The sequence below is a fragment of the Ceratotherium simum genome, chromosome 32 (assembly GCF_057802395.1).
Source record: "Ceratotherium simum simum isolate JZ-2026a chromosome 32, ASM5780239v1, whole genome shotgun sequence".
Lineage (NCBI taxonomy): Eukaryota > Metazoa > Chordata > Mammalia > Perissodactyla > Rhinocerotidae > Ceratotherium > Ceratotherium simum.
The window spans coordinates 15,467,486-15,483,098 of NC_141931.1; the positions used below are offsets into that span (position 1 = coordinate 15,467,486).

The window sequence follows — 15,613 nt, forward strand, 5'->3', positions numbered from 1 at the left end:
AAAAACAAGTGATTTCCAGTTTCCAATTCTTTCTTATGCTCTCATACAGAAAATGGTTTTCCTTTCCTTCTCATGCTCATAGTTTTTTTTTACTTCTGCACCCCTTCCAAAGCCTTTCCATCATCCCTATGATTGTGTTTGTAAACCAACTCCTCCATATTCTCCTCCAATTCTCTCTATATTACAGCCAGAGTGGTTCTTTCTAATTGGAAGTCATATCACGTCACTCTTCTGAAAACCTTGCAGTGGTTCTCCATTTCACTCAGCGGAAAAGCCAAAGTCCTTACAGTAACCTGCAAAACTTGCCTCCCCAATACATCTCTAATCTCCTATCCCACTACCTTCTTCCACCTCTAATTCTTCTCCAGCTATACTGGCCTTTTTTTTGTTTGCTGAGGAAGATTCGCCCTGAGCTAACATCTGTGCCAATCTTCCTCTACTTTATATGTGGGTCACCATATATAAAGCATAGTTGATGAGTGGTATAGGTCCACTCCCCAGGATCCAAACTCACAAACCCAGGTCACTGAAGCTGACTGTGCCAATTTAACCACTAGGCCATAGGGCTGGTACCTACTCTGGCTTCTTTTTATTTTGTGAGGAAGATCAGCCCTGAGCTAACATCCAATGCCAATCCTCCTCTTTTTTTTGCTGAGGAAGATTGGCTCTGGGCTAACATCCGTGCCCATCTTCCTCTACTTTATATGGGACCCCGCCAGAGCATGGCTTGACAAGCAGTGTGTTGGTGTGCGCCCGTGATCCGAACCAGCGAACCCCAGGCTTCGGAAGTGGAGTGCTCGCACCTAACCACTGCTCCACCGGGCGGGACCCTGGCCTCTTTTTATACAGGTCAGATATGCCCTGTCTTGGGAACATTCACCTTCCTATGCTTGGAATGCTCTTTGATATCTGATTGGCTAATTTGAAGCCTCCTTGAAGTCTTTTTGCTCAAATAACATTATTATGTTAATTTTTCAGTGTCTGTGTTTATCTGTATTATTTACATAATCCGATTAGATTTAGAAGTGAGGATCTGTTACCACTAGAAAAAAGGTCCTAGCAGTCCCCAGTACTCAGTTATAATTTACACATTACCTGTAGTTACCTGGAAAGAAGTAGCCATCTGTTAAAGGCAAAGCCTTAGAAGGCCAGGTGGTGGTTTCCACAGGACAGTGTGAAAGGCATAAGAAATTCAGGCACAACAGGAGTGAGTTGGCTGCCTTGGAGTTTATAACCAGATAGTTTACAAAAAGAAATAATTGGGTCACAACTTTCAATTCTTGGTTCAAGTCCTGGTCAGAGACTCAAGGCGTTGCTATGATGGCCCTAAAGAAACCTTTTTTTGTTTGTAGGCACAAGGCTGATGGAGGCAAAATTCAGATGCAGTGTTTGATTTGCCAGATTGCAGAATTACAATAGAGATTGAAATCAAGCCTGGCGGGCAAGGTCTTTTAAGTGAAATATGATGCACTGGCTGGGAAGAAGTTGGATCTTTAGAATCAGAAAGGCACATTTAGAAAATTCAGACAACTACAAGGGATCCAAACAATAAAACCAAACTTTTGGTACCAAATGCTGAGATCAGTCAGGGTTTAAATGCAGAGCTAAGCAACCGTGAGCTGCTGTCCCAGCTCTCTGGTGTTTGGGGAACCAGACTCCTTCTATCTTGTTGTTTGCTGAAGAGGCGATTCTTCAACCTCGTGAACTAAGATTAGAGCTTTAGCTCCTGCTATCACCTCCACATCCCAGCCAGTGGGAAGGACAGAAGGGAGAAGGAGGGAATGTCTCTTCTCTTTAATTGTACAACCTATAGATTGCATGTAGCATCTGTTCACATTCTATTGGATAAAATTTAGTCTCATGGTCCTCATTTGCTGCAAGGGAAACTGAGAAATGTGGTTTTGTTGCTGTTGTTGTTGTTTTCAACTCAAGACGGATTGAGAAGGTCAACATATAAAAAGCAATTATATTTCTATATACCAGTAATAGAAACAAATAAAATTTTTAAAAGATACTATTTGAAAAATATCATTTGCCATTATATCTAAAATGTTATATAAGATGCTCTTTCTATAAAAACTACAAAATATTTCTAAGAAAAATTCAAGATGACCTAAATAAATGCACCTACCCTTACCATATACAAGGTTAATATTTTAAAAATCAATTGCTTTCTATATCCCAGCAACAAAAAACAGAAAATGAAATTTTAATAAGATACCACTTACAAAAAATTATGATTTCATTAGCATAAAAATATTAAATATCCTTACCATAAAACTACATTATTGAATCTTTCAACCTACGGAAATAACATGTTTTCCCATTTATTGCAGCACAGAAATGGATAGCTATGTGCCTATTTAAATAGTGGGAGTTTTATTACTGCAAGAAGAAGAAGAAAATGGCTATTGCAGAACAAATAGCAGACTACCACACCTCCAATATTGGGTGGTTCAATAAAAAATGACATCTTGTTGGGGCCAGCCTGGTGGCACAACAGTTAAGTGCACGCACTCCGCTTCGGCGGCCGGGGGTTTGTAGGTTTGGATCCCAGGCGCACACCAATGCATCGCTTGTCAAGCCATACTGTGGCAGCGTGCCATATAAAGTAGAGGAATATGGGCACAAATGTTAGCCCAGGGCCAATCTTCCTCGCAAAAAGGAGGAGGATTGGCATCAGATGTCAGCAGTGCTGATCTTCCTCACACACACACACAAAAAAAGACACTTTGTTTAGATACCAGTGCTCACTTCTATGTACTGTAGTCAATTTGTACAATAATCATACTGTGGTAAAGCAGTATGAAAAAACAAATTTTAAATAAAAAATTCATTGGTTACCTTAACAACTAACGAGATATTTTAAATTGATACTATGCCAATATTAGCTAATGTACAATATGATTAACCATATGCAACATTATCACTACTTTCTACTAAAACATTCTATAATTTTAAGTAAGATGAGATGATGTCATGTATTTTCAATTGATGCATGGGATAAATAATGTAGGAGGAGCTAGTGAATAAATATTTATAAAACTGCTTACGATGTTATAGTACATCTGAAACTAATTTTAAATATTCTAAGCATACTGGCTAGCGTTTCCTGAAATGTTCTTTATAGAAGTTGTATAGAATTTTATACACTATCTGTTCTATAATATCTGAAATTGGCAGAAGAAAAATTTGTGAAATATAGTCACCACCAGCAAGAGAGAAATCTGGGGCATGAGAAAGAGGAGAGCTGGGCAGACACAGCTGCCAGAGTGAGGAAATGTTACTTCTCCTCGGAACAAACGTACAAAAAAGAATGGTTCCAGAAAAATTATTGTATTAAAGGAGAAAGGAGAGGCTGTGGAGTTAGTTATGCTGTTAGTTATTATATCTATGAACAGAAGACAGCTATTTTTACAATAGCCCAAAGTAGCAAGAAAGACACAGAGCTTTCCACTTTAAAAGCCCTAGTCCATCCCTGGCCATTCAAATCTGAACTCTCATAAGTCCAAGTGCTGGATAACCATATCCCCCATCGTGTCCCATTGAAAACTTCAACTAAGTATAGCCTCTTCCTACATACTGTTAGTAATGTGTTCCTGAAAACCAGATGTTCTGTTTTGAAATGCTATATCCATAGCCAATTTCCCATTATTTAAATGGGAAAATTATAATGCATTACACATTTACCCATTTATCTCCAACTAAGTTTTAAAAATGCAAATGAAACACAGTAAAATACCAATAAAGGTATTATGTTGATCACTGCATTTGCAAGAGCTGTAAATTCTTTTAAGCCAGTGATGTCTATCAGTTTAATTAGCTGCTCTTTTGAGTCTTCATTGTTGTCTTCCTTAGACTAATATTATATGTTTACATGAACGAATTTAGTAGTAAATCCCTCAGCAAGATATTCTAAGAGCTCTTCAGCTATTTTTTTAATCAACCTTTTCAAAGCCAGCTCTCCTTTGTCAAAACGTTGCATTCTCGTATCTTCTCTTACATTGTAATTTCTTTGTTTCACTTGCTTTGCTTTCCTCTCCACAATTTTCTGCAACACTTTCTCAATGTCTAGGGGCATTCGTTGTTCAAATTAGAAAAGGCATGACTACATGTGAGAGACGCTGATGAAACATACTCAGAATAAGCGCACAATGAAATAATGGCTCACGGTGCATTTGCTGCTGTGATGCTCCTCACCATAGCAACGTCCATGATGAACGTCCTCTATTGCCACTGCACGAAATTTTCAAAACATCTTTGTCTACCAGTTGTATCTGAAATGGGGCTTGAGATTTTTCCTGTACGATATAGTGCTTAAACAGTATTCCAGTGAGTCTGAGGTGATGTAAATATATTTTGCAATATAATATTAGCCTCCCCCCAACAAAAACCAGAGGAAGAAGAGAAACAGGCATTCTAGGAATTTACGTCTTAAATGGTAAGTGGTGTTCTACTGGGAAAGATTATTGTGGAAAACAATCTGAGGAGATTGCCTGTATATTTAAAAAGGAATTTCTTTCCTCTTGCCAAGTCATACTCGACCAAATCCTCAAGTTCTGTGAATTTCAGTACTATTTCTTTCTTTTCCATTGCTTATTATGAATAATAAATGAAAGCAGCATATTTAGCAATTAGACCTCTTGGGGCTTTTGTGAGAGCAATTTCTTTGAAGGGAACGGGCGGGGAGAAGAGACCTGACCCTTGCTTTGAGCAATAAATGGAACATGATGAAGGAAAAACAGCAAGTAGGCAATGCCTTTAAGAAATTTCAATTTATGCATAGTTTAATTTCATAATCTCCCCAGCAGGGAAGAGGACTGGCAGAAAAAAGGGAAATGACATTAACGGAACACCAACTACTGTTTAAAACATACTATATATTATTATCGCAATTATTTTCATATCACTCAGAAGTAGATTCCAATAGTTCCCTTTTTACAGACAAGAAAGATAAGAATTAGAGAAGTTACGTACAGCGGGCGATATTATATAGGTAGTAAGCAGTGCAAAGATTCAAGTTCATGTCTTTAAACTTCAAACACATGCACTTTGCAGTAAACATTGTGTAGCGTTCATTAAAATATAGAGCCAAGTACAATCAGCCAGATTTCCCTAACTCGGGACTCCAACTGAACTGCTATGCCAGCATTCTCATTAGTAGGTAGCAGGCTTTTAAACTACTGCCAAATATTTCAGAGAAATGAGTGACCTCAAAGAGGAGCTAATCTATTCAGCCCCTACTTCCTCACATACATTTTTTTAAGCAAAAGTCCATTACCACGTTACACCCCAAAACATATTTGTTGTATAACTCATATTTGGAAATAACCGTGGGGATTTAACACATACACACACAAGACTGATCCCTGCCCTTGTTATACGTAGAATTTTTATTAAATATCTGCTTATAATATAGAGAGTATGATGATAGTGGCTGTATTTGCATATGGACACTTAGAAGAGGAATCTTGGTTGTCTTTTTCTTATTAAAATTCATTAAACAATTACTTTTATCCATCATCATTTGGCAATTAACAAAATTGCCATCGAAATAAGCTCTTAAAATATAACTTCTAGATACTTAATGATTTAATAGTACTTTTGCTAATAAAGCCCTGGGTCTTATTTGACTAATTAGAATCACTGATTCCAGATTCAATTCAATTGCATCTTGCTAAATATATATGTTTTGCCTCCTCTTTTCTATTTTAAGCTGCTTTGATGGACTTGTTAGCCCACACACATGAATATAGATGAAAAGTCTGCGTGAACTAGAGTCATTTCCAAAAGTTTAATGGACGTAGCCACTGTTTGTGGAACACAGTGCCATTTACTCTCCTTCAGTTTGTGAAAGTTCCAAGTTAAGTGTTTTTGCAGCAATGAGAAATTAAGAATCATTAAACCAAATCATTTCAAAGATACACACATGTACACTATTCATGACACATCAAAAATATTTCATTATAGAGGTTTTCAATAAATGATAAGATTGAATGATTATTATGCAATGGAAAATAATTATATGCTTGCGATCTCTGCAAGAAAAATAAGTTTGCCAAAACAAATGGTAGAAATATGTTCTTAATAAAATGCAAACAGGAATGTTAGTAGAGATGCCCAAAATATACGATACTGTAAAATGAGACAATTTTTATTGAATAAATGCCTACCATATACCAGACTTTAGGCAAATTATATAGGCTCTCTTCATTCTTAACAGCCTAAGAACCTAAGAAATAGGTTATAGTCTCTCTGCTTTGTAGATGAGAAAACTGAGTCTCAGAGAAGTTGTGAAACACATAGCTAGTAACAAGGGAGCTAATATCAGTGTCTAGTCCACTAGAACATGGTACCTTTGCTTTCGCATTTGGCCTTGACGTACATTTTTGTGCTTCTATTTAAATAAGAATATAACTGCAATTCTTGGGAATTCACAGATTTCGTCCCGACTAATGGAACCCCATTGTCAGGGACAGACCCAAAAGCGCCCTACAGTATTCACCTCATCTCCTGTGCTGTCTGCTAGGGTAGCCACTGGCCATGAGTGGCTACTGAGCAATTGAAATGAGGCTAATCCAAATTGAGATGTGCTGTGAGTGTAAAATATACACTAGATTTAAAGACTAAGTGTGAAAACAAGAATGTAGAATATCTAATTAATATTTTTATATTGCTTTTATGTTGAAATAATATTTTGGATATATTAAGTTAATGAAAACATATTATTAAACTAACTTCACATTTTTTAACATAACTACTAGAAAATGTAAAATTACACATGTGGATTACTTTTGTGACTTTCATCATACTGCTATTAGATGTCCATGATATCACTGAACTCTTTTGTACCAGCTTTCAGGAAGATCAAAGAAAGCAGTTTGGCTTTTATTTGTTCAGAAAAAAAAATATATATACATACACATAACTATACATGTATATATGCACATACATACATATATACATGTATACATATACACACATACAGCCTTCCTTTAAAATGTCAGAGTCCTCTGAACTCACGATGAAGTCACAGTTTTTCAGAATCATTTCACAGTTTGAGTCTAAACAAAGTTGAGCTTTCCACTTTTACCAAGAGAAAAGCGTATACTTTTAGTTTCTGGAGGCAGTTCAAGGTAATCAAGTAGTTTATAGGAATGTTAACTCCATATGAATTTAATTTTCATCGGCTGCATTTGAATGTAAGCATCACAGCTGAGATAGCTATGAAAACATTAAATTATTTTACCTCAATTTTCGGGACGCTCCTAGTAATATAATTAAAGTCATTTGGTTTTTTTTTTCTTGGGGGAATCTTTCTATTGCACCTATTGCATGCTTTCAATGTATGTTCATTTTGGGAACACATTAACACAAACTCACATTCAAGGTGGTCACAGTTTCCTTTGTAATGTTATCTCGGATACTCACTACACGGGGTGCCTGCTTCAGCCAAATTACGCACCCACGGTCCACCTCTGCAGTCTGCAGGACCCCATCTCTGTCTCATGCCTGGGCCTGCCCATAGTGCTCTCTCTACCACATTCACTATTTGATCCTGCTGTGCTCACACTTGGCCTCCTTGTCCTGCAAACTGAAGGGATCTTTCCTTCCTACGAGCCCCAAGTGTGGTTCCAAACTCTTGTGCATCCTGTAAAGAAGTCTCAAATTAGATACCCTCAATTGGATGTTTTCTTTACCTTCTCTGCATTCTCATAAAGTTTTGTATATTTCTGCTGACACTTAATTATAGCCTACCTAATATTAGAGTTATTTGAGATACTTTTCCTATTTCCCTTCACCCTATTTAGATATTCTTAAGAGCAGAGATTCTCTTATTTTTTATTAATCAAAATTGAAATACAATACATTAAATATCATAAGGACATAAGAAGAACTCTAGTGTTATTGCTATGTGCCCTTAATTTGATAATTCATATATAATTTGTACCACTTAATAGATACTTTTTAATTTTCCTTGGGAAGATTTTTTTAAAAAATAACTTTATTCAAGATTTCACAGATTTAAGAACTTATCCCCAATAAGATTGTTTTATTCCTCTTGCATCCCACTTTGTAGTTGTTCAATAAAGTTTGAACTGGTTCAACATTGTGCTCCCTCACTATTTGGATGCTATAAGATTATTTTTTATTATGATCAAAAAATTACTATTCATAAGACCAGACCTGTACATGAGCTAATATAGCTGCCATCCAAACATGCTACACAGAATGGAATGGAAAGGTTTTTTTCAAGGAAATAGATTAGTCTGAGTTATCTGAAATGCTTTTGCCTTAAATGCACACAAGTATATTTATCCCTCAACACAGTCTTGAAATGTTTGTTTTCCTCTCTACTATTCCACATAGTGCTAGAAACATGTCAGGCAAAGAGCCTGTTTACTTGTCAACCGGGAAACATTTATCTGGAAACTTCCTCTTAGCCAAATTAAAATAATCCCTTTGAAATGCATGGGGAAGAAAAGGCAGAAATGGCAATGTTCCCCATTCCACCCAACATGTTAAAAGCCAGAACAAACAAATTAGTTCATCCTTTCTGAAGCACTTTTGTTTTCATTAATTATGAGATTCAATTTAGATTTCAAAAGAACCACACTTTGGTTTTCTACACTAAACTCATAGTTTAAATATTAATATGTCATATTATCAATTGACAAAATTTGCTCTTTTGTCATTTTAATAATGTATGCCGCATTTATTTTCATCTCATATCTCTAATATATTATATGGATTAATGATGCTTGCTATTTCCACTTGTTACAACATTGTCACTGTGTGTATTACATTGAACATCTACCAACTCAACATTCTAATATAATTCTTTAAACAAATAACCAAAAAATACTTTAGGTTAAAAGAGTATATGGACATAGTCAATCATCTAAACTATTTAAATATTTAAACTCAACCATTCAAATTGGAATGTCCCTCAGGCTGAAAGAATACAGTAAATAGCATAACCACAGTACTACTTAATAAAAATTGAATAAGTCTGTTTTTGATGTTCTTATATTTTTATTAAGAGTGAATTGATATTTATTAAGGATTTAATTCTGAAGCCAGACTACAAACAAAGGCATCTTCTCTTATTTTATTGATCTAAGAAGAAGCTAACTAAACAGAGAACTCAGGAACTTGTAAATATACCGAAGATTGGAGAAAATCTGAAAGAGAATTTTATGAGCAAAGGCTTAAAAGATAAGTTTTTAGATTCAAAAGTTTTTTTCTTTATGAAAGCAATACATTACTAGGTGTTTTATGTCATTTCTTTTCCATTTCCTTCCTTCCCACCTTCCACTCTGTAAAAACACCAAACAAACACAAATTAAAACATACCTGTTGGAAGAGGCACGGCTACTTCTTCCTTCATGGAGTGATGGGCTGATAGACAACTCTTTGTAAGCACAATGTCATCTAGCGCAATATCACCACCGTGGCCTTTCCCAACTCTACCTTCAAATTTGAGTTGGAAGTCCTCATCACTGGACAATGATAGTTCTTTGCGATGCCAGAAATTGCCTTGTTCTACAGTGAGGTTAAATAAGACCTTCGTTTGATTTGAGACTGATACCTGAATCAAGATGAGTGCCCCAATGCCATTTCCATACATGTGATAATGAAAAATTATCTGTAACCAAGAATAGGAATATTATAATTAGTACAATTAATTCCATCCTATTTTCAATTATACCATATTGCCCTCTCCTTTATTTACAGATTCCAGAAGGAAAATTAGATCTATATGTTCTACTGCTCTGCGAGTACTCTAACACTGAGTGAAATTAAGCCAGCCTTAAATCATATGTTGAAGCATACGGAAGATAATACAAGAAGGATCAAATAGAAATTTATTTGAAAAAATGAGCAGAGTTTCTTTCTGTGACTTCTAAAAGCATGATTCCTCAATAAACTCTTAAAGTCCACTCAAAGGAATAAAATAACATTAAAAAGTGATTCATTAAATAAGGACTTTTCATGATTAAGAAATAGCAAGGACTAAAGATGATCATTTTCAATCTCATGAAACTTAAATCATTTTCTTCAAAATAGCAGAGTATTCTATTGCTTACTCCATCATATTCTTGCACTTGAAACACATTTTCAGTTCTACAAGATTCTCAAGGCTCCTCTATATATAGCAAAACCACCAGAACAGCAATTACCCCAAATTTTACTTGAATTGCTAGAAACATACTTTAGAAGAGCAGCCCTGGGAGTTTTTGCTCTGAATAAAAATTAATAAAAGTATTTTCAGGGATAACAATTCAATGTTTCAAAGACAGAGTTTACCAGATTGTTAGTGATTGTTATGCAGAAGGGGAAAGACAGGGAAAATTCTAGGAGAAATAACAGTACAGGTTAGGAGCAACAGGAATTCAGAGCATTTTTCAACTTTTGTCTTGTCATTTGTATGAATGAGGGAAAACAGTAATGGTGGGTGATCTTCACACAGGAAAAAGACATTTCGGAAAGACTAGCAGTCATGGATATTATACTCTAGAAAAAGAAAAAAGGAACATGTTTAAAGGGTAAAGAATGTGATTAAACAGTTTATGCAATGCACACTTTAGAGAGCATCAAGAATAGGTAAGCCGTGTGAAGTGACGTTACTCAAATTTCCTAGCTGATGAAACTTTCAGGTATTATTCTACGACCCAAAAATGTTTCTTCCATTGATTAACCAATTAATGTTGGAAAACATGAGCTCTATGACCACTGTGATGTATCTGGGGACTGGTGAAACCTAGATTACTGAGTGGAGCAAGAAACAAAAGGGCCTGGGGCAGCCTCTTGCACAGCATCAACAAACACGTGAGGAAATGATCTGATGGGCATAGCACACATCTGTTTGGCTCCCTTGCAGTCACAGACACAGTCTGCCCAGTGTTCTGCCTTGTTTTATCTTCTTATTTGTGCAGCAAACATGAGGCATATATATATATTTTTTTTTTTGCTGAGCAAGATTTGCTCTGAGCTAACATCCATCGCCAATCCTCCTCTTTTCGCTTGAAGAAGATTCGCCCTAAGCCAACATCCTTTGCAAACCTTTCTCTGTTTTGTATGTGGGCCACTGCCACAGCATGGCCACCGACCAGCAGTGTAGGTCCATGCCCAGGAACTGAACCTAGGCCACCGAAGTGGAGCACACCAAACTTAACCACTAGGCCACTGGGGCTGTCCCAAGGCATATGTTTTACGTCACAGTAAATACTTCCTTATCTTTTTGAGGCGATTTTCTGAATGATACCATCAGGTTAACAGGCAAACAAACATATAAACACCTCCATTTCTACAGAGAACACTTGATGACAGCATAACCGAATCACAGGGCAACCTGAGTGAATAAAAATCTACGAAGTATTGAATTCTTCTAAAGAGGCATTTTTACTGGAAATTTTAGAGTCACTCAGAGGTTTGATCTCTTCCCTCATCAGTCTTTGTCTGCGTCCCTCTCACCGCCCATCTCTCAAAAGGAAGAAAAATCTCCAATTTGATTTTTTCTGCTTGAAGGTATTCCACAAGGTCAAGTGACAGAGAGGATTTTCATGAAAATTTGAGCGGTCACTCTGCTTACCTGATAAACATATTTTTTATATGAGAGACCCAATCATTCCCAGCATGACCTTTCCTTACATCTTTGTATTCAATCTATATCATAAATATTCAGAAAATGAGTCATTCATCATTAATTTTTTGACATTTCTTCTAGGCATACTTCATTATTCTCACACAGATGTTTAAAACAGTAGGGACTACAGTTCTGGGACCAAGGAAAAACAGAGATGGATGAAATCCTTAGTTACAGTATGAAAAAAAGTCTCTTGAACATTTTCAGAGGAAGTGTCTAAATAGAAAAGCTTAGAAGTCAGCTGGAATTTTATATATTTCATGTTTAATTTTTAATTAGCTTTCTTAGAACTAATTCACAATTTTCAGAATATCCATGGATATATATAGAGAGATTTTACATAGATTCAACATATGTAAAATCTGGTGTGTTTGGGCTTTATTTTTGAGAAAGTATCAAATAATTTGGAAGACAGCAAAAACAGACAAAATATATTTGATTAATACTCAGTTTTTTTCCAAATTAATTAAAATTTAATGTAATTCTGTATGATTTTTACATCCCTTCTGGACTGCTGGCTGACTTATGGCTTAAAACTCTGATCTGATCATGTCACTTTCTTGCAGAAAATCCTATCAAATGTGCCTGAGGAGATAAGAGAGATGAGATCACTCACTGAGAGTTAAACTATGAAATCAACTTAACGTGAGACAGAAAAACTCCTAAGACAAACTGAGAGTTTAACATGTCTTAAGACTGTGACTGTGCTAGGATGTGACAGCTGGTCAGTATGAAACAGAAAAACAAGCATCTGTGTAGGTACAGGTACAATTGGGCAGCCTTTGAGCAAAGATTTGACACGTCTCCTTTCGGGGGTTAGGGCTCTCTCTTGTGGAGACAGGTACACAAGAATATTATAATTTTTATTTTATTTTATTTTATTTTGGTGAGGAAGATCAGCCCTGAGCTAACATCCATTGCCAATCCTCCTCCTTTTTTTTTTTGCCCCAAAGCCCCAGTAGATAGCTGTATGTCATAGTTGCACATCCTTCTAGTTGCTGTATGTGGGACGCGGCCTCAGCATGGCCGGAGAAGCGGTGCGTCGGTGCGCGCACGGGATCTGAACCCGGGCCGCCAGTAGCGGAGCGCGTGCACTTAATCGCTAAGCCACGGGGCCGGCCCAGAATATTATAATTTGAAGATAATAAAGATATAAATTATGTTTTTATCTCCCAGTCTGATTCTTTGATCAGCTAGCATCTTTCTGGACGTAATTTACTTTCTCTTCAGTGCTCAAACTTTGGGGAACACACCAGTCAGAATACATGTATTCAGATCTTATGGAGATTGCATTTCTCAGTGTAAATATAAATAAATGGCACATTTATTTATGTATCAACCTCTCATAAGCAAGATTCTTGTGAAGTCATCTTTGACTGCTTCATTTATGTTATATGTAAAGCTGAATTTAGTTCCCAGCCTAGCTGACTCAAATCCTTTGTGGAATAAAAATAATCAAGCAAACAATAAATAAAGGAAAGTGGGAGACCCCACCAATACATAGTCATCATATGAGGGTGTTTGTCCCAAAAATCCATACAGCCTTATCTACACTTTTAATACTCTACAAACATTTTCTTCAAATTTCCACAGAATAAAAATCAAACCATCTTCTCTTCCTGCCTATTTTTAGGGCCAAGTTCAGTCCTTCCTTTTCCATGAAGACTTCTTCAACGTTTTATTGTGGCTCCAATTACCTCTAACATTAATTCTTGGAAATATTTAACTATATACCACTTGTTGTTGTTTAATTTTTTTTTTCTGATGGTGAAATTCCTATAATTCCAATAATTCCAAACTTCTTGAGTGGAAGCAACTGGTATTTTACTTCTTTTGTATTATCCATGGTATGGATAATAACCATGAAATTTTCTAATGGTTTCCAAAATTCCAATATCTATAGAATTTACCCATAGGATAAATTCTTCCAAGAGTTCTAACAATCCTTCCCTTTTATCCTTACTTCAGCTTTTCCCTCCCCAACATGTCCCAAGTTGAATAAATTCAAACTCATCTTTGGTCTGGTCCTGGCCATCCCATTTTCTGTATTTGACTCTGTCTATCAGAAGTTGCTCGTAATATATCTGTTTTTTTCATACCTTGCAGTCTTTGCTTCTTCTACTTATAACTGGGCTTGAAATTCTGGCTGTTCTCATGGGCTGCTGAAGGAACAAGCTCTTTATAAAGATGTAATGACCAGATGAATTTCGCAAGGTGTGATCAGCAGCTGGCTCTGTGCCTGTGGTGGGGATGCTGCTAGGTTTCAGATTCCAGTCAAAGTCGTCATCCTGCTCCTGCTCCCAGGAACAAAGATCAAATTCAAAATCACAGCGCCCACTGGAGGTACCTGGAAAACATTTCCCAATTTATGGTAGAGAGAAAAAGGAAATTAGCTAACTTTAAGGCATGCAATCCAAAATTACAGTGATCTTGCCGTATCATGCAGTATTCAAAACTTTACAGTATTACCCTGACAGCAACATTAAAATAAAATGTTTTAGTTTGTTACACACAGCTATTTCCATGGCTTATGTAAGTTTATTTCTCCACAAATAAACTGGTCCCAGTCTCAAAAATCAATGAGAAAATATTTTAGCATTACACACATTTCCTCCTCCAAACACATATTTGATGAACATAATTTATTTCTTCTCTCTTCTCATCTTAGCTTCTCAGGTCTTGGTAGGGAATTTAGAAAGTTTATTATTCTGCAAAACAGTTTGGCTTGGGAAATGCTGCCTAAAGCAAAAATTATTAGTCATTGTAATTATTTTTTAAACACATCCTCACTTTCGAGATAAGGAAATTGTGTAACAAAAGTAAGGTAAAAAGTATAATAATTTGAATTAATTTTTATTATAATACGTTGTAGAAATTAAATATGTTAAGTTGAATTAAATACCAACCATCTCCCAGGTGTTTTTAAAATATTTTATCACTAACATTGCTTAAGTTTCTTTTTTCCATTTCCAGGATACTAAGAATTATTGAGTTCACTTATATCCTTACTGATTTTCTGCCCACTGAATCTATCCATTTCTGATAGAGGCGTGTGGAAAACTCAAGCTATGAGAGTGGATTCATCTATTCTCCTTGCAATTCTATTAGTTTTTGTCTCATGTAGTTTGACATTCTGCTGTTAGGCACATACACATTAGGGCTTGTCATGCCTTCTTGAAGAATTGACCCCTTTATCGTTATGCAATGCCCTTATTTATTCCTGATAACATTCCTTCCTTTGAAGTCTGCTCCGTCTGAAATTAATATAGCTACTCCTGCTTTCTTTTGTTTAGGTTAAGCATGGTACCTATTTCTCCATTGATTTGCCTTTAATCTATAAATGTCTTTATATTTAAAATGGGTTTCTTGCAGACAACATACAGTTGGGTCTTGTTTTTTGATCCATTCCAACACCTCTGTCTTTTAAGTGGTGCATTTCGACCACTGATGTTTAAAGGGATTACGGAGATAGCTGGATTAATATTGACCATGTGTGTTACTGTTTCCTCCCTCTTGCCCTTGTTCTTTGTTCCTATTCTTGTCTTCTGCTATTTTTCCGCCTTTTGTGGTTTTCATTGAGCATTTTATATGACTCCAGTTTCTCTCCTTTCTTAGCATCAGTTACACTTCTTACACTTCTTTTCTTTACTTTTTTTAGTGGTTGCCCTAGAGTTTACATTTTACATTTACGAATACTCCAAGCTCACATTCAAGTAAGACTATACCCCTTCATGGGTGTTGTGAGTACCTTATAATAACAAAATGATACTAATTCTTCCCTCCCATCCCTTGTATCATTGCTGCCATTCATTTCACTTATATATGAGCATACAGAAGCATACATGATTGGATACATTGTTGGTGTTTTTATTTTGAACAAAATGTTATCAATTAGACAATTAAGAATAAGAAAAATAAAAGTTTTCATTTTACCTTCGCTTATTCCTTCTTCAAGTTCTCCTT

The 15,613-nt window shown here is 36.0% G+C and overlaps 1 protein-coding gene across 6 annotated transcripts in view; it reads right to left on the minus strand.

The window, feature by feature from the left end:
* Positions 1 to 15,613, minus strand: part of MALRD1 (MAM and LDL receptor class A domain containing 1) — an 846,741-nt gene that overhangs the window by 356,672 nt on the left and 474,456 nt on the right. For all 6 annotated transcript variants that reach the window (XM_087420773.1, XM_087420775.1, XM_087420776.1 and 3 more), the window contains 2 exons: positions 13,750 to 13,997; positions 9,358 to 9,649 (listed from right to left, as the gene is read on the minus strand). In XM_087420773.1, coding sequence (XP_087276899.1) covers positions 9,358 to 9,649; positions 13,750 to 13,997 — 540 coding nt within the window. The remainder of the gene's footprint in view (positions 1 to 9,357; positions 9,650 to 13,749; positions 13,998 to 15,613) is intronic.